This window comes from Dipodomys ordii, unplaced genomic scaffold (assembly GCF_000151885.1).
Source record: "Dipodomys ordii isolate 6190 unplaced genomic scaffold, Dord_2.0 Scaffold6, whole genome shotgun sequence".
NCBI classification, from domain to species: Eukaryota; Metazoa; Chordata; class Mammalia; order Rodentia; family Heteromyidae; genus Dipodomys; species Dipodomys ordii.
This window is the reverse complement of record NW_012267222.1, coordinates 14,002,810-14,020,084: the sequence shown is the minus strand read 5'-3', so window position 1 is coordinate 14,020,084 and position 17,275 is coordinate 14,002,810. Positions and strand designations below refer to the sequence as shown.

The following is a 17,275-nucleotide window of genomic DNA, read 5'->3' as shown; positions in this document are numbered from 1 at the left end:
AGGCGAGCGCTCTACCACTTGAGCTACAGCGCCACTTCCGGTTTTCTGGTGGTTTATTGGAGATAGGAGTCTCACAGTCTCTCTTGCCTGGGCTGGCTTTGAACCTCGATCCTCAGATCTCAGCCTCCTGAGTAGCTAGGATTACAGGCGTGAGCCACCAGCGCCCGGCTTATGGATGTTATTCTGAGACCCTGGCTTTCTTGTGCTTTGACGCTGGCCAGGCTCACCCCACCTGATGCCTCAGCAATAAAAACATCCCACCCCCTCACCCCCCTTCTTCACCACAACCCCACACATGCCCGGGGGCTTCTTCACGTGTCACCCCTTCAGCTCTGGGCTGTCGCCACCAGGTAGCAAGCGGGCTTACCGTGTGAATGCCCAAGCCTGAGAGCATGTATACCAGGTCCTCAGTGGCCAAGTTCCCTGATGCCCCCTGTGCATAGGGGCAGCCTCCAAGTCCCGCCACAGATGCGTCCACAACGCTCACTCCCATCTGGAAACAAAACAACGGTGACTCGTGGCTATGCTCCTGGAGACCTCCCATCGATTACTGCCTGAAATCCCCTCTGTGTCATCAGTCTTTCAGCCTGATTCTGAGCAGTGAAAAACCCGAGGCAGTGCTCATCTTAGTGCCAGGAACTGCCTGCATGGTCTCCTTTCCACCATCTTGGCTCACTCCTCACCCTTCAGGTCTTGGCTTAAAGGGCACCTCTCTTGAGAAAAGCCCTTCTAGATCACAACTAATCCTTCCCACTCTTGAGATCTCCACCCTCAGAGGCTGTTTACTGATCTCTACGTGTGTGTGTGTGTGTGTGTGTGTGTGTGTGTGCATGAACATGTGGCTGCTCTTACAGCTGGCTGTTTACTGATCTCTACATGTGTGTGTGTGTGTGTGTGTGTGTGTGTGCATGAACATGTGGCTGTTCTTACAGCTGGCTGTTTACTGATCTCTACGTGTGTGTGTGTGCATGAGCACGTGGCTGTTCTTACAGCTGGGTCACTAACCTCCCAAGGGCTCCATCCTATTTCCCAGGCTGCTTGGCTCGGCTAATGCTCATGTCCTAGATGGCACTTGGTACTGCTGCTGGGGACATTCATGTCCAGGAGATTACCAATGCTTAACTAAGCTACAAAGAGAATTCCAAGTTTCTCAAAAACCTCAATATTCTTTTTTTTTTTTTTTGGGTCCGGTTGTGGGGCCTGAACTCTGGGCCTGGGTGCTGTCCCTGAGCTCTTCAGCTCAAGGCTAGCACTCTACCACTTGAGCCACAATGCCACTTCTGGCTTTTTTCTTATGTGGTGCTGAGGAATCGAACCCAGGGCCTCAGGCATGCAAGACAAGCGCTCTACCACTAAGCCAACTTTCTAGCCCCCGAAATCTCAATATTCTCAGTTCCAATGAGTATTCCATTGCTGGCTCCATTAGCCTTCGCTCCTGGGACTATGGAAGCCTGTGGAGTCACTGCAGACTCTGTATCTGAGAATGGTTGACTCCAGGGCAGAGGCTTTATGTCAGGAGGAATCTACACTGCTCTTCTATCCACCCAGTGGTGCAGCCCAAACAGGGGCTATATGAGGTGAGCTGCCTGCCTGCTTCATGTCCCAAACTGTTGGCAGATAGGAAAGTTAGCTTTTCTTTTCTTTTTTTTTGGTCGGTCTTGGGGCTTGATCTCTGGGCCTGGGCGCTGTCCCTCAGCTCTTCAGCTCAAGGATAATACCCTACCATTTTAGCCACAGCTCCACTTCTGTTTTTTTGGTAATTACATGGAGATAAGAGTCTCATGCACGGACTTTCCTGCCTGGGCTGGCTTTGAACCGCAATCCTCAGATCTCAGACTTCTGAGTAGTTAGGATTACAGGCGTGAGCCACCGGTGCCTGGCACTTGCTTGTAGAAGCATGTTTTCGCTTTTTTTTTTGGCCAATTCTGGGGCTTGAACTCAGGGTTTGGGCACTGTCCTTGACCTTCTTTTGCTCAAGGCTGGTACTCTATCACTTGAGCCACTACACCACTTCCAGCTTTTTCTGTTTATGTGGTACTGAGGTACCGAACCTAGGGCTTCATCATGCTAGGCAAGCACTCTACCACTAAGCCACATTCCCAGTCCTGCTATTGTTTTTGTTGTTGTTTTTTGTCAGTTGTGAGGCCTGAACTCTGGGCCTGGACACTGTCCCTTAGCTCTTCAGTTGAAAGCTAGTGCTCTACCACTTGAGCCATAGCTCCACTTTCGGTTTTCTGGTGGTTAATTCGAGATAAGAGTCTCACGGACTTTCCTGCCTGGGCTGGCTTTGAAGCACAATCCTCAGATCTCAGCCTTCTGAGTAGCTAGGATTCCAGGTGTGAGCCACCAACGCCCGGCTTGTTGTTTTAAATTATTGTTGTGACAGTAATGGATTGGAGCCTTGTGCGTTGGTAGGCCACAGCTTGGCCCCTGATTCACGTTTAAGTATTGCGCTAAACTGATTGCGCCACTGGAGCTCCATGGTTCACATTTCTTAAGCAACACCACTGTAAAGGTTGTACCACTGCGTGCCTAGGAACATGTTCTCAAGACCTTTTCCTCCACTCCAGTTAACCCTCTCTTTCCTTACTTCCCCTCCCTCCCCATTTCCTCTTTATCTCTCTACTACATTAAAAGAGAATTGTTTTCAAATCCGTTTTTGAGATAGAGTGTTACTGTGTAGCCCAGGCTGGCTTCAACTTTGTGATCCTCCTGCCTCAGCTTCCCAACTGCTGGTTAAAGGAGTGTGCCACCACACCTGGCTTGCTAAACATTCTCACTAATTTGCCTATCATTAACTTGCCTAAATAAAACCCAGGCCTTATCCCTGTGTCCTCTGAAAAGTGTGTGTGTGCATGTGTGTGTGTTCCTGTGCACAAATGCACCTTTGATTACCTGCAGAGCCATCAAAGTGTTGGCCAGGGCTTGGCCATAGGTGTCATGGCAGTGGACGGCCAGGGCGGCCAGAGGCACTTCTTGCATGACAGCGGACAGCATGTCTTTCATGAGTCCTGGGGTGCCCACACCAATGGTATCCCCCAGGGAGATCTCGTAGCAGCCCATGGAGTACAGCTTCTTGGCAACCTGCGGGGGCAAGCAGGCTCTTAGAGGGCTCCAGACCCACCAATAAGGGGGCAGGGATCCTGGGACCAGGCAGATATTCCATGTCTGGGGTGCTAAATTCCTACTGGGTCCTAGGCTCTTGACAACTCTGTGTGCTAGCCTCACCCTTCCCAGCAGGAAATGGTGACTCAGGTATAGATCTAACCACAGGGGTAGCCCTCTGCTCCCTGACTTCAGTCCTTCATAATTTCTGTCCTTCAGCTTCATCCCTGAAAAAACATCTGCTATGAAATGGTGGGTCTGGGATGCCACTGAGTACTTTTAGAAGCCCTGGGTCATGGCACAGCTGCAGCAGCAGATGCCTCTCCTGAGGAGGGGCACCTACGACTGGCTGCTGAACAAGGCTGTACGAAGCAAGAGGCAAGGATGACACCTACCAATCACCAGCTAGATAAGTGACATGGTGACATCCCTATTCCCTGCACCCAACAGGACAAGGGCTGACAAGGGCGGTGGCAGGAGGGGCAGGTGCAGGGGTACAGAGGAGGGACAGGCCTCTGGAGTCATGTGATGCTCAGTGAAAGTCCTTGTGTTGGGCTAAGGGTTTTAACCTCTCTGAGCTTTGATTTCTGCTTTTGGAAGGAACAATGGCTGCTTGCAGGGAAGGTTAGTGTGAGAAATGGCAGCATTGTGAGGGTACTATTGGGCCCAGCAACCTCTCAGTGAGTAGGTCTTCTTCCTATTTGGATGTTCCATGTACTAGGGAAGGAAAAGTAAGACTGTTCCACCATCTTTAACCTGGCAGAAAGTTCTGTTCCCTCTTATAAAAATCAGCAGTGAAGTTTTGAGGGCAAAATGACATGAGCGCTTGGACTGCTCAAATCTAATCGCCTTCTTAAGTTTTCCAGTATTGACATGGCCACTGTTTTTTTTTTTTTTTTTTGGGGGGGTCTGGTTGTGGGGCCTGAACTCTGGGTCTGGGCGCTGTCCCTCAGCTCTTCAGCTCAAGGCTAGCACTCTACCATTTGAGCCACAGTGCCACTTCTGGTTTTTTTCTTTTTGCTTATGTGGTGCTGAGGAATGGAACCCAGGGCCTCATGCATGCAAGGCAAGTGCTCTACCACTGAGCCACCTTCCCAGCCCCTGACGTGGCCACTGTTTACTGTGCCAAAGCTGTGGCCCCTCACCTATGAGGACCCTGGGCAGGCCACCTTGAGGTCACCTCTTCACCCATCAGGCATGGTCATCGGCTGCTGGGACTAAAAGCTGAATGGAGGCTTTCTGGCTGGGCAGAGGCCTGGCTAGCAGGGAGCCTGCAGAGATCAAGTGAGGCCTGGGGTGGCCTAATGAAGGAATTGGGTGACAGATGCTATCAATGACCAGGGCACCTGTGCAAGCAGGGACAGGCGAAGCAGCCCACAGACACACACCTCAGCGACTTTAGCTGGGGAGATCTTCCCTTCATAGGGACATCCAAGGGCACAGGAGATGTACCTGCGGGAAGATGGGAGGGATGGTGTCAATGCCCCCAGCCAGGCTGAAGCTGGGTGGCTGCTTGACCTGAAGCTAGGAGACGCGGGGCCTGGACAAAAGGCTAGCTCACTGTGGTGGCGCAGCAAGGCAGGCAGTGGGGCTAAGCACTAGGAGACGCAGTAGAGAACCATGGCAGGGAGCTGGGCCAGTGCTCAAAAGACCAAAGATGAGAACAGGAGTGGGTAACAGTGAGAACCAGATGGGGCTGGCCTGAGGGCCAAGTAATTAGCTGAGATGACTCACATGCCAGCACAGAGCAGTGAGCAAGACCAACTGGGTCCTGTCCTAGAGCACTTTCAGGTTGGGACTAGGCAACAAAGAGGCAATCGAGCAAGGAGCAAGGTGAGCGCTATGAAGAAACACAGGGAAAAGCGACAGGAACAGCTAGAGGGGGCCATCTGTGGAGACGGCCACATTTACAATCAAGGGAAGGGCTTCCTATAGGGCTTCTGCCATACTTACCTGGGAAGAGGTGCTGACATGTGGGGCCTGGGCTGACGCAGATACTTAAGTCAAAACTGCTTATGATGTAAGGTGGGAAGGATAGCTGGGGCAGGGCCTGAGGGCTGACTCACCCACGCACAGGAATGCTGGCGGCCTGTGCAGCCTTCATGATTCCATCAAAGCGCTGGAAGCTCTCGGCTATGGAGCAGTTGACATTCTTCTTGGTGAAGAGCTCAGAGACAGCACCAAAGATGCTTACTTCTTTGGCTCCGGCAGCCACCTGCCAACACCCAGGCAAAGAAAGACTTCAGCTTTCCTCAAGAACATTGGGTATCTAATGTAAAATGTACATAATAGGAATTGTGCCCCTATAAAATGATGTGGTGACGTCCTATCCCCAGTTCTTCTGAATGTGGTCTTGTTTGGAAACCGGGCCATTGAAGAAGGCATACATAAAGGAGGTCATGTTGGCTCAGGATGGGCTCCTGGGGGAAGTAGAGGCCAGGTGCCAGTGACTCACACATCTACCTACTCAGAAGGCTAAGATCTCAGGATTGAGATTCAAAACCTGCCCTGGCAGAAAAGTTCTGGAGACTCTTATCTCCAATTAACCTGCAAAAAGCCAGAAGTAGAGCTCTGGCTCAGGTGGTAGTATTCCAGCCCTGACTGAAAGAGCCAAGTAAGAGTGTAAAGCCCTGGGTTCAAGCCCCAATGATAACAGCAACAGTAATAACAGGTCTCCTGTCAGGCACTGGATAGGTATCTGTGTACACTCCACATTCTGGAACTATCCCAAAGGTGGTCACTCATGTGAAGGTACTCATCAGCACTCATGCATAGGCAGACTGTATTCTGAAAAGTTAAGTACGTGTCAAGATCACAGAGTAATCACAAAGCAGTGGCAGGGCCAGGACTGCTTGCCATCACTGAAGAGGGACACCCCAGTACAGGGACGAATGCCTTCCATCTATTCCAGGAGCCCCCACCAAGTGAGCCTCTTACCGCTGCCTCAAAGCCTTTCATGTTTGGGGTCAGGACCGGGTAGTTGATGCCAGGAAACTTCTGAATGCCCCTCAAGACTTCAGTGTGGTCAGCCATCTGGAGCCGAAGAAGTCATTGTCAAGTAATTACCAAAGCAGGCAGAGATCTCAACAGGTGGAGAACAATCTTTCACCAAAGTCTCTGTTCTGTAGACCCTGGAAAAAGCCTTCTTCAGGGCTGAGTCTGCCCAGGGCTTTTGCTATCTGCTTGAGTGTGGAAGGACCGGGAGGCCTGGGGGTTTGGATGACACCTCCCATTTCTTCATATGACCAACACTGTCAGAGTTATATAAGTCATCCCTGTGTTAACACCACACCAACATTTGCACAGTCCCTGGACCCACTCTTTGCATTCTCTGTAACAGGATCTGTCTAACCTTCTTGTCCATCTCACACATGGAAACCACAGACACAGAGAGTCTTGTCATTTGGCCAGAGGAGACCTGAGCAACCACCTCCAACATGCAAGGGGGAGAAATCTTAGCAAAGCTAAGATTGGGGCAGGCCCCTGAATGAATCCACACTGCAGTTCCCACGTCATGCCCTTCAGTGCCCCACAGTGCGAGGGATGGTGTAAGACCTCTCAGAGAGAGTGTGGAAACCCATGCTCCCACTCGAGGCTGCAGCTCACCTGAGGAACCCACTTGGGAGACACAAAGCTGGTGGCTTCTATGACAGGAAGCCCTGCTTCAGAGAGCATGTCGATCAGCCTGATCTTCACGGCAGTAGGGACAACATTCTACAGCAAGATGGGACAGCACAAGATATAGCAGCACTGCTACTGAAATGGCCTCAGTGGGCGCTGCTGTTAGTTCAAGGCTTTTGCTACAGCAAGCCCTTCAGTCTCAGCCTCCAAACATGAGCAGGAATTCACAAGAAATCTTTGCCTGTCTTCACATCTATAAATGGTCTTGTGGTGGAAGCAGCCTCTCACTTGAGTTCATATTTACTGGGAAATCACATTTTCCTGCCATGCACACTGTCTCTGAACTGAATGTCTGTTAATTTATGGCCCACTGTAAACAAACGTGCATGTGCAGAGATGTGCAGAGATGACTCCCACTCTTGCCTCTGGGGCTTATGGCGTAGGGCCCAAAGTATCCCAATCCTCCTCTTTCCTGTTCTCAGGTGGCACAGGACTTTATTCTCACAAGGCTCAGCCTACTGCTTTCCTTCTCCGGTCACCTGGTTGCTCACCAGATCCTATGGGTCCTGAATTCCCACTCATGGACATTATGCTTCAGTCTCAATTCATAGTACACAGAATCTGTTACCTTTCTGTTCAAACCTTCCATTAAGAGTATTAAGCTGGGTGCTGGTGGCTCATGCCTGTAATCTTAGCTACTCGGGAGGCTGAGATCTGAAGATTGAGGTTTGAAGCCAGCTGGGACAGGAAAGCCCATAAGACTCTTACCTTTAATTAACCACCAAAAAAGCCAGAAGTGGAGCTGTGCCTCAAGTGGCAGAGTACCCAGGCCCTGAGTCCAAGCCCCAGGATTGTCACAAAAAACAAACAGATGTACTATTTTACCTAAACTCAACAACATACTTTTTTTTTGGGGGGGGGGGGTCTGGTTATGGGGCCTGAACTCTGGGCCTGGGCGCTGTCCCTCAGCTCTTCAACTCAAGGCTAGCACTCTACCACTTGAGCCACAGCGCCACTTCCGGCTTTTTTCTTTTTTCTTATGTGGTGCTGAGGACTTGAACCCAGGGCCTCAGGCATGCAAGGCAAGCGCTCTACCACTGAGCCACCTTCCCAGCGTGTGTGTGTGTGTGTGTGTGTGTGTGTGTGTGTGTGCAGCCTGGATGATGTCCTTGAGCTTTTTTTTTTTTTTTTTGTCGGTCGTGGGGCTTGAACTCTGGGCCTAGGCGCTGTCCCTCAGCTCTTCAGCTCAAGGCAAGCGCTCTACCACTTGAACTACAGCGCCACTTCTGGTTTTCTGGTGGTTTATTGGAGATAGGAGTCTCATGGTCTCTCCTGCCCGGGGTGGCTTTGAACCGCGATCCTCAGATCTCAGGCTCCTGAGTAGCTAGGATTACAGGTGTGAGCCACCAGCGCCCTGCACTCCTTGAGCTTTTTCACTCAAGGATAGCATTCTAGTACTGTGAGCCACAGGATGACTTCTGGTTTTCAGGTAGTTAATTGGGGATAAGAGTCTCCTGGGGCTGGGAGGGTGGCTCAGTGGTAGAGCACTTGCCTTGCATGCATGAGGCCCTGGGTTTGATTCCTCAGCACCACATAAGCAAAAAGAAAAAAGCCGGAAGTGGCACTGTGGCTCAAGTGGTAGAGTGTTAGCCTTGAGCTGAAGAGCTGAGGGACAGCACCCAGGCCCAGAGTTCAGACCCCACGACCGGACCCAAAAAAAAAGAAAAGAAAAGAAAAAGAGGATCTCAACATACCTGAGTAGATAGGATTACAGGTGTGAGCTACCAACACTACTCTTTCTCCCCTCCCCCCCTCCCCCCAGTCCTGAGGTTTGACCTCATAGCCTGCACACTGTCCCTGAGTTTCTTTTGCTCAAGGCTAGCAGTCTACCACTTGAGCCACAGCACCACTTCCAGCTTTTTCTGTTTATATGGTACTACTGAGGAACTGAACCCAGGGCTTCAGGCATGCTAGACAAGCACTCTATCACTAAGCCACATTCCCAGCCCTACATACTTTTTTTTTTTGTTGGTTGTGGGGCCTGAACTCTGGGCCTGAGCGCTGTTCCTCAGCTCTTCAGCTCAATGCTAGCTCTACCACTTGAGCCATAGGACTACTTCTGGCTTTTTCTGCTTATGTGGTACTGAGAATCAAACCCAGGGCCTCATGCATGCAAGGCATGCACTCTACCACCAAGCCACCTTCCCAGCCCCCCTACATATTCTTATACTGACAACTTCCTAATATTCCATTTTATCAAAAGTCTGTAATTTGCATCTCTGTAAGTCTCCATCTTTACCTTTTCATTTTGTAGACCATCTCGGGGACCAACTTCCACAATCTTCACCTGCTTTGGAAAGGTGCCCATAGATGATGTGCTGACCTTTGTTTAAGAGGAAAGAAAAGTGAGAGAGATTGTCACAGTTCTCTGTGGACGGTTCTCATAGGATGGGTCTTTTTGGCTAATGTTGAAACAAGTGTATTTCTCACTGTTCAACGCATATGCAATTTCCTCTAGTATTAACATCAAAAGCACATTGCAAGCCAGGTGCCAGTGGCTTGTGCCTATAACTCTAGCTACTCAGGAGGCTGAGGCCTGGGGATTAGAGTTTGAAGACACCTAATGCCTTGAAACTTCCCCTCCACTCTGCTCACCATTCCTGGGCCTTGAACTCAGAGCCTCATGCTCTCTCTTGGCTTTTTCACTCAAGTCTCATTATCACTCGAGTCACACCTCCACTTCCATTTTTTGGTGATTAATTCAGAGTCTTTGCCAAGTGGGCTTTTGAACCTTAGATCTTAGAATTTTAGATCTCAGTCTCCTGTGTAGCTAATATTACAGACATGAGCCACCAGCACGGGCTCCTTAGGACTCTTATGACTCAAGTGGTACAATACCAGTCTTGAGGAAAAAGTAAGTTTCAGCTTACTGCCCCAAGTTCTTAAGTCCCAGTACTAGCAAACATGAAAAAACAAAAAAGAAAAAAAAGAATATTGTACTTTGGGACAGGAACAGAAAAGAACAAGAGGCCCGAGCTCCTAGGCCAGTCCTCTCCTGAAAGAGTCCAGACCCACTTCTAGCTGCCTACTCAATGGCTTTATTTGCTTATTTGCTCTTTTCCAATTCAGTACTCTTCCAAACTCTGTAATTTCTCCTGAAGTCCATCTAACTCATTTCCTTCCTATCTTGTAAAAAGAGGCCAAGGCAAGAAAGTGGTTTTTTTTTTTTGTCCGTCATGGTGCCTGAACTCTGGGCCTGGGCGCTGTCCCTCAGCTCTTCAGCTCGAGGCTAGTGCTCTACCACTTGAGCCACAGTGCCACTTCCAGCTTTTTTTGCTTATGTGGTGCTGAGGAATCAAACCCAGGTCCTAATATGTGAGGCAAGCACTCTACCACTGAGCTACCTTCCCAGCCCTGATAGTGATGATTTTGAGGCTAGATGAGTTCCCAGCAAGATCCTGTCTCAAAAAACGAAACATCTGGGTGCCAGTGACTCATGCCTGAAATCCTAGCTACTCAGAAGGCTGAGATCTGAGGATGCCTGGAATCCTAGCTATTTAGGAGACTGAAATCTGAGTTTCAAAGCCAGTCCCAGCAGGAAAGCCTGTGACTCTTATGTCTAATTAACCACCAAAAAGCTAGAAGTGGAGCTGTGGTTCAAGTGATAAAGCACTAGCCTTGAGCAAAAAAGCTCAGGAACAGCACACATGCCCCAAGACCAGCATACAACATACAAACAACAAAGCTGTGGTGGTGCATGCCTATAATTCCAGCTATTAGGACTGGGGAGGTAGCAAGGTTGTAGTATGAGGCCAGTCCAAGCAAGGTTAGTATGGGATTTTTTTTTTTTCTCGTTAGTCATGGGGCTTGAACTTGGGGCCTGGGCACTGTCCTTGAGCTCTTTTGCTCAAGGCTAGCACTCTACCACTTGAGCCATAGGGCCACTTCTCGCTTTTCTGTAATTTAATTGGAGATCAGAGTCTCACAGACTTACCTGCCCAGGCTGGCTTTGAACTGTGATCCTCAGAACTCAGCCTCCTGAGTAGCTAGGATTACAGGCCTGAGCCACCAGCAAAAATACTGGGGCATGGTTCAAGAAAACACTGAGTACTGCCAGTACCACAAAAAAAAAACAAACAACCCCCCAAAAACAATAAACACAAACCCAGTGTGCTTTTTGTTTCTCCATGTGACATAATTGTTTACCTTTTACTCTGTATAAAAGGCATGGCACAAGCTCTGTTGCTTAAGCTGGAACCTGACTCACTGCACGGCCACAGGCTCAGTACAACTTGGCTCTCACAGAACTCATAGCTTCCCCTGTTGCTCCCCTCTCCACCAGCATAAGCAGTGTGCTCAGCGCCAGCTCCACTAGCTTTCTCTCCCCGAGCGGGTCTGCCCCCCCCACTCTCCTCACACCCCACTCTCAGCCTGTGCAAATCCACCCACCCTCTCACCTCCAGCTCTTATTTCAGGGCTATAGTTATTTCCTTCAAAGCACTGGGAGCATGCCGATGCTACCTTTCCTCCAAGAGGTTATAAACTCTGGGGAGCCTCATTTGTTTCCACACCTTCGTCCTGACTGTCCAGTCCAGCACTGCGGCTGCTTCATGGTAGTGCTCCTTAAAGTGACAGAACAACCCATAATGCATAGGGCACAGCTGTCCAGGAGAAGAGCAATCACTGAGAACAGTTAGCCTGGTTCTGTGGTGGCGGTAGGTTCACAGGAAGACCTCTGTACTGGGGTGAATGGGTGCCGGTGGCTCACGCCTATAATCCTAGTTACTCACGAGGCTGAGATCTGAGGATCACAGTTCAAAGCCAGTCCACACAGTAAAGTCTGTGAGACTCTTATCTCCAATAAACCACTAGAAAACCAGAAGTTGTGCTGTGGCTCAAGTGGTAGAGTACTTGCCTTGAGCTGAAGAGCACAGGAACAGTGCCCAAGCCCAGAGTTCAAGCCCCATGACAGACAAAAAAAAAAAAAGAATCTTAGAAGCTTGAAGCCTCCTCTATGTAAAATGTGTCCCAATCTCCCCTCCTCCCAAAGTAACATGGGCTTCTTTACCTCTTTCACCCTTAGTACAACTTGTCAAATAAACTTCATTCTACCACATTTAATCTAGGTAAACACGTCTCCTTCCCCATGGCAGTGACTAAGCTGGAAGGCCAGAGATGTCCTATTGCAGTTGGTCTAGTACAGAACACTAACATTACTCCAGGGGCACTTCAGGCTTATGCCACAGAGACGGAAGACCTTGCTTTGTTCCCTGCTTTATTTCCAAGGCCCTAAGCCACAATAGGGCTCAATAAATGACATAATTGTTGAGGGGACATAAAACTTATAAAACAGGTTAAACTGAAACTCACTTAAGTTTTCTATAACAGCACTTCGTATAACAACAATGATTTACAGTGTCAAGCACCAGTGGCTGATGCCTGTAATTCTAGCTACTCAGGAGGCTAAGATCTGAGGATCATGGTTCAAAGCCAGTTTGGACCAGCTCACCATCTAAAAAGCTGGAAGTAGAGTGGTGCCTAAAGTGGTAGAGTGCTGTCCTTGAGCAAAAAAACAGCTAAGGGTCAGTGCCCAGGCTCTGAGTTCAAGCCCCAGTGCCAGCACAAAACAAAGAGCCAGGCACTGGTGGCTCACACCTATAATTCTAGCTGAGATTTATATTTTTTGCCCTGAGTTTCCTTTGCTCAAGGCTTATGCTCTACCACTTAAGCCACAGCACTACTTCCAGCTTTTTCTGTTAATGTGATACTGAGGCTTCATGCATGCTAGACAGGTGCTCTACCATCGAGCCACATGCGATAGGAGAACTGTGGTTCAAAGTCAGCCAGAGCAGGAAAGTCCATGATACTTATTTTATTTTGTCGGTCGTGGGGCCTGAACCCTGGGCCTAGCATTGTCCCTCAGCTCTTCAGCTCAAGGCTAGTGCTCTACCACTTGAGCCACAGTGCCACTTTCGGCTTTTATTGCTTATGTGGTGTCAAGAAATCAAACCCAGGAATTCATGCATGCTAGGCAAGCACTCTACCACTGAGCCACCTTTCCAGCCCCCTATGATACTCTTATCTCCAATTAACTACCAAAATGGCTGCAAGTGAAACTGTAGTTCAAGTGGTAGCTCTGAGCAAAAAAGGCTCAGGAAGCCGGGCGCTGGTGGCTCACGCCTGTAATCCTAGCTACTGAGGAGGCTGAGATCTGAGGATCGCGGTTCAAAGCCACCCCGGGCAGGAGAGACCGTGAGACTCCTATCTCCAATAAACCACCAGAAAACCGGAAGTGGCGCTGTAGCTCAAGTGGTAGAGCGCTGGCCTTGAGCTGAAGAGCTGAGGGACAGCGCCCAGGCCCAGAGTTCAAGCCCCATGACCGACCAAAAAAGAAAAAAAGGCTCAGGAACTGTGCCCAGAACCTGAGTTCAAGCCCTAAGACCAGCACAAAAACAAACAAATGAACAACAACAACCATCCCCTAAACACAACAATCTATTCTTTAATATTTGCCAGGCTTGAATACTAACCCACATTATCCTCTCCATAACCTTATTAGGTAGAGACTATCATAATCTGCACTTTGCTGGGAAAAATCTGAAGCCTAAAGAAGTTTTGCTGGGCGCCGGTGGCTCACGCCTGTAATCCTAGCTACTCAGGAGGCTGAGATCTGAAGATCGCGGTTCAAAGCCAGCCCAGGCAGGAAAGTCCATGAGACTCTTATCTCCAATAAACCGCTAGAAAACCAGAAGTGGCACTGTGGCTCAAGTGGTAGAGCGCTGGCCTTGAGCTGAAGAGGGCAGGGACAGCGCCCAAGCCCAGAATTCCCACAACCAACAAGTCGCCCAAGTCCCACAACCGACAAAAAAAAAAGGGGGGGGCTGGGAAGGTAGCTCAACGGTAGAGTGCATGACTTCCTTGCAAGCATGAGGCCCTGGGTTCGATTCCTCAGCACCACATAAACAGAAAAAGTCGGAAGTGGCGCTGTGGCTCCATTGGTAGAGCGCTAGCCTTGAGCTGAAGAGCTGAGGGACAGCACCCAGACCCAGGGTTCAGGCCCCATGACTGGCAAAAAAAAAAAAAGTTTTTTCCCAAACCTTTTGACACCCAATTCCATTGACACCAAAAACAAAGTATCCCAAGATTCCATGGCTCACTGGTCACAGGGCAATACTGGAAAGCTGGCAGAGTGGCTTGTAGAGTGCAAGCTTCTAACCCTTAGGCCACTGCTGCTGCCTACCTGCCTTGCTCTGGTCTTCTATTTTCTTGGTTAAATAAAAAAAAGCCCCCTCAGAGATGACCCTCTGTAACCACATTAGGTTCTGAGCTAAAGTGCCCTGAGATGGGCGGGTTTATCTCCATCAAAACTAACTTGAACACGCATAGCGGGGGTTATCCTTACACCAACTCCAGGACAGAAAACAACTGGGCCTCAGAAAGATTACCCCCAAATCACATAACTGGAAAGTGCCTGGGACTTGGATTGGTTCTGATTCCTACTTTCATTATGCCACCCCCTCCCATCTAGAGGATTATCTCTATTATCCCATTTAATTTTCTTAACTTCCTAAGCTGAAGTTAGGGTCTTCATTTTCCACATGACTAATTGGTGGAGGTGAGGTGAGTGGCCTGGAGACATTAAAGTGGTTTTCTGAAAGAGAACCAATGTTTGGGAATATAATTTCTCCAATTTCTAGTAATCCCTTCCTGGAAACCCCGCTGAGTTTATAGCTCAGTGGTAAAGTGATTTGAGGTCCTGGATTGATGCCTAGAACCACCCAAAACCAACGAACAAACCAAAACCCAAAACACAAAGCAAAACAACCAAAACCCAGCATGCCAAATGCTTTTACCTACTTGTTCTCACTCTCCAAAACCACCCCGAGATAACGTAATCCACTTTACAGACGAGACAACTGGCGTTCGGAGAGAGTAAATAACTATGTCCTTCGGCCTAGAAAGTGGCTGACCCACTGGGCTGGTGCACAGCTGTGCACCTAGCACGGCTGACTCCACCCGTTAGCAGCTGGCTGTCGCCTACACTCGCTGAGCCAGAGAGGCACCCACCACCTCACGGTCGATCACGTCCAAAGTACAACAGCGCGGGGTCGCAGCCAGGCCCCCGGCGCCGGCTCCCCGCAGCGTCCTCCAAACCATCCGCAGCTGGGAAGGCAGCGGCTGGGGCCGGGAGGCTCCTCCCGCCGCGGGACCTGGAAGGTGAGCACTGCGGTTCGCCAACGAACTTGGGAGCCCGGCGCCACGAGCCCGGGCCAGCGGGAAGGCCCAGGGTGGCGTTCACGGCGGCCGCTGCCTGCCTCCGTTTCCTCACAGCCCCTAAGGGTCCAAAAGACTTGTCGGGGCCTCGCTCGTTGCGGCGGGAAGGGCTGTCGGGCTCCGCCTCTCAGACAGCCGCCGCCGAACAAGCCCCGGCCCCGAACCGTCCCGCTGCCCCCGGGGAGGGGGAGGGCGCTGTCCGCGGCACTTACAGCCCGGAGGGACGCCCAGCCCACCGCTCGCCGCGGCAGCACCTTCCTCACGCTCGCCATCTTGGCTCAGCTGTGGCGGCCACGTGACCGGAGTGGGCGTGGCCGCGCCCCTGGGCGGAGTCTGCGTGCTCCAATCCCGGGTTCGCGCCTGGCCTCCCCGGGTGGTGGTGCCGTTGATGTTGTTGTTGTGGTGGTTGTTGTTGCCCTCGCCCCAATCCCTACCGTCCCAGTAGATTGGCTGAGCGCTTGTTGCATGCCAGACAACCTGAGGGGCAAAAAACGCAGACCGACCGAAAGCCAGGCTCCGGCTCCCGTGTTCGGTCTGGGAAGACACAAACTCGGGCAGTGAACGTCGGGGAGAAGCATCCTTCGAGGGGTCTGCAGAGTAGATCTTGGACAAGCGTTCCAGACAGACAGCAGATGCAACGGCCAGAGACGAAGACACCAGTGCTGCGGCTTGAACTCAGGGCCCATGTTTCTGAAGTTTTTTTTCCTCCTCTACTTCTTCTTCCTCCTTCTTCTTAGCACTCTACCACTTCAGCCACAGTTTCTCAAACTTTTGGTAGAGAGAAGACTGACTTTTGCCCGGGCTGGCTTTGGACTGTGATGCTCAGATCTTAGCCACTTGAGTAGCATGGGGCTAATACAGCATTTTGCGGGTTGTGCCCCATTAATTGGTTTTAGGATTAATTTAATAGGTACCAGTGCCACTTCCGGTTTTCTGGTGGTTTACAGGAGACAAGTGTTTCACGGGCTTTCCTGCCCGAGCTGGCTTTGAACCATGATCCTCATATCTCAGCCTCCTGAGTAGCTAGGATTACAGGCATGAGCCATCAGCACCCGGCTTTTTGTGTGTGTGTATCCAGTCTTGGGGCCTGAACTCTGGGCCTGGGCGCTGTCCCTCAGCTCTTCAGCTCAAGGCTAGCGCTCTACCACTTGAGCCACAGCGCCACTTCTGGCTTTTTCTGTGGTGCTGAGGAATCGAACCCAGGGCCTTATGCATGCGAGGCAAGCACTGTACCACTGAGCCAACTTCCCTCAACATTCTGTAATAGAAAATAAAGAAAACTTATAAGAGTAGAAAGTATAATTAACAACATTTTTATTATATATGTCAAGCAGTTTGCAAAGTAAAAGTTTTTTGTGTGTGTGCTGGTCCTAGGGTTTAAACTTGGCCTGGGGGGCTGGGAAGGTGGCTCAGTGGTAGAGCGCTTGCCTTGCATGCTCGAGGCCCTGGGTTCGATTCCTCAGCACCACATAAGCAAACAGAAAAAAGCCGGAAGTGGCGCTGTGGCTCAAGTGGTAGAGCGCTAGCCTTAAGCTGAAGAGCTAAGGGACAGCGCCCAGGCCCAGAGTTCAGGCCCCACGACCGGACCCAAAAAAATAAACTTGGCCTGGGGACTATCCTTGAGCTAATGTGCTCAAGGCTAGTGCTCTGCTACTTGAATCACAGCTACACTTCTGGTGTTTCTTTCTTTTTTTTTTTTTGGTGGGGAATTGAAGATAAGAGTCTCACAGGTTTTTCTGCCTGGGCTGGCTTTGAACTGTGAACCTCAGACCTCAGCCTCTTGAGTAGCTAGGATTACAGGTGTAGGCTACTAGTGCCTGGTAACAGAATAAATATCTAGCTGGGTGTGGTGGTGCACACTTGTACTTCTAGCTACTCAGTAGGTTGATACAGGAGGGTCACTCAAATAGTGGGCTGCAAACAGAAATGCCCATAAAACACTCTATTAGAAAGATGGAAAAGGCCAGGTAAGGTAAAAAGGCACACCTATAATCCCAGCACCCAGGAGTCTGAGGTAGGAAGATTGGCTTGGGGACAGCTTGGGCTATGTAGCTATGTAGCAAGATCCTGTCTCAAAAAGAGAGGCCAGATGGTGGGGGCTCACTCCTGTCATCCTACTCAGGAGGTGGAGATGGGCAAAACAGCAGTTTCAGGCCAAACCAGCTTCCTCCCTCCCCCCAATGCTTGAAAAACTCAACAGAAAAAGTTGTAGCCAGGTGCAGGTGGCTCATGCCTATAATCCTAGCTACTCAAGAGGCTGAGATCTGAGGATTGT

The 17,275-nt window shown here is 50.2% G+C and overlaps 1 protein-coding gene across 1 annotated transcript in view; it reads right to left on the bottom strand.

Annotated features, from left to right (window-relative positions):
* The window catches only part of Hmgcl (3-hydroxymethyl-3-methylglutaryl-CoA lyase), a 17,301-nt gene extending 2,008 nt beyond the window's left edge, over positions 1-15,293 (bottom strand). The window contains exons 1-8 of the mRNA XM_013033842.1: positions 15,213-15,293; positions 9,026-9,109; positions 6,712-6,819; positions 6,043-6,138; positions 5,172-5,320; positions 4,494-4,557; positions 2,896-3,084; positions 368-493 (exon numbers count right to left, since the gene is read on the bottom strand). Of these exons, the coding sequence (XP_012889296.1) occupies positions 368-493; positions 2,896-3,084; positions 4,494-4,557; positions 5,172-5,320; positions 6,043-6,138; positions 6,712-6,819; positions 9,026-9,109; positions 15,213-15,272 (876 nt within the window). The 5' untranslated portion in view covers positions 15,273-15,293. The remainder of the gene's footprint in view (positions 1-367; positions 494-2,895; positions 3,085-4,493; positions 4,558-5,171; positions 5,321-6,042; positions 6,139-6,711; positions 6,820-9,025; positions 9,110-15,212) is intronic.
* Positions 15,294-17,275: the final 1,982 nt, after the last annotated feature.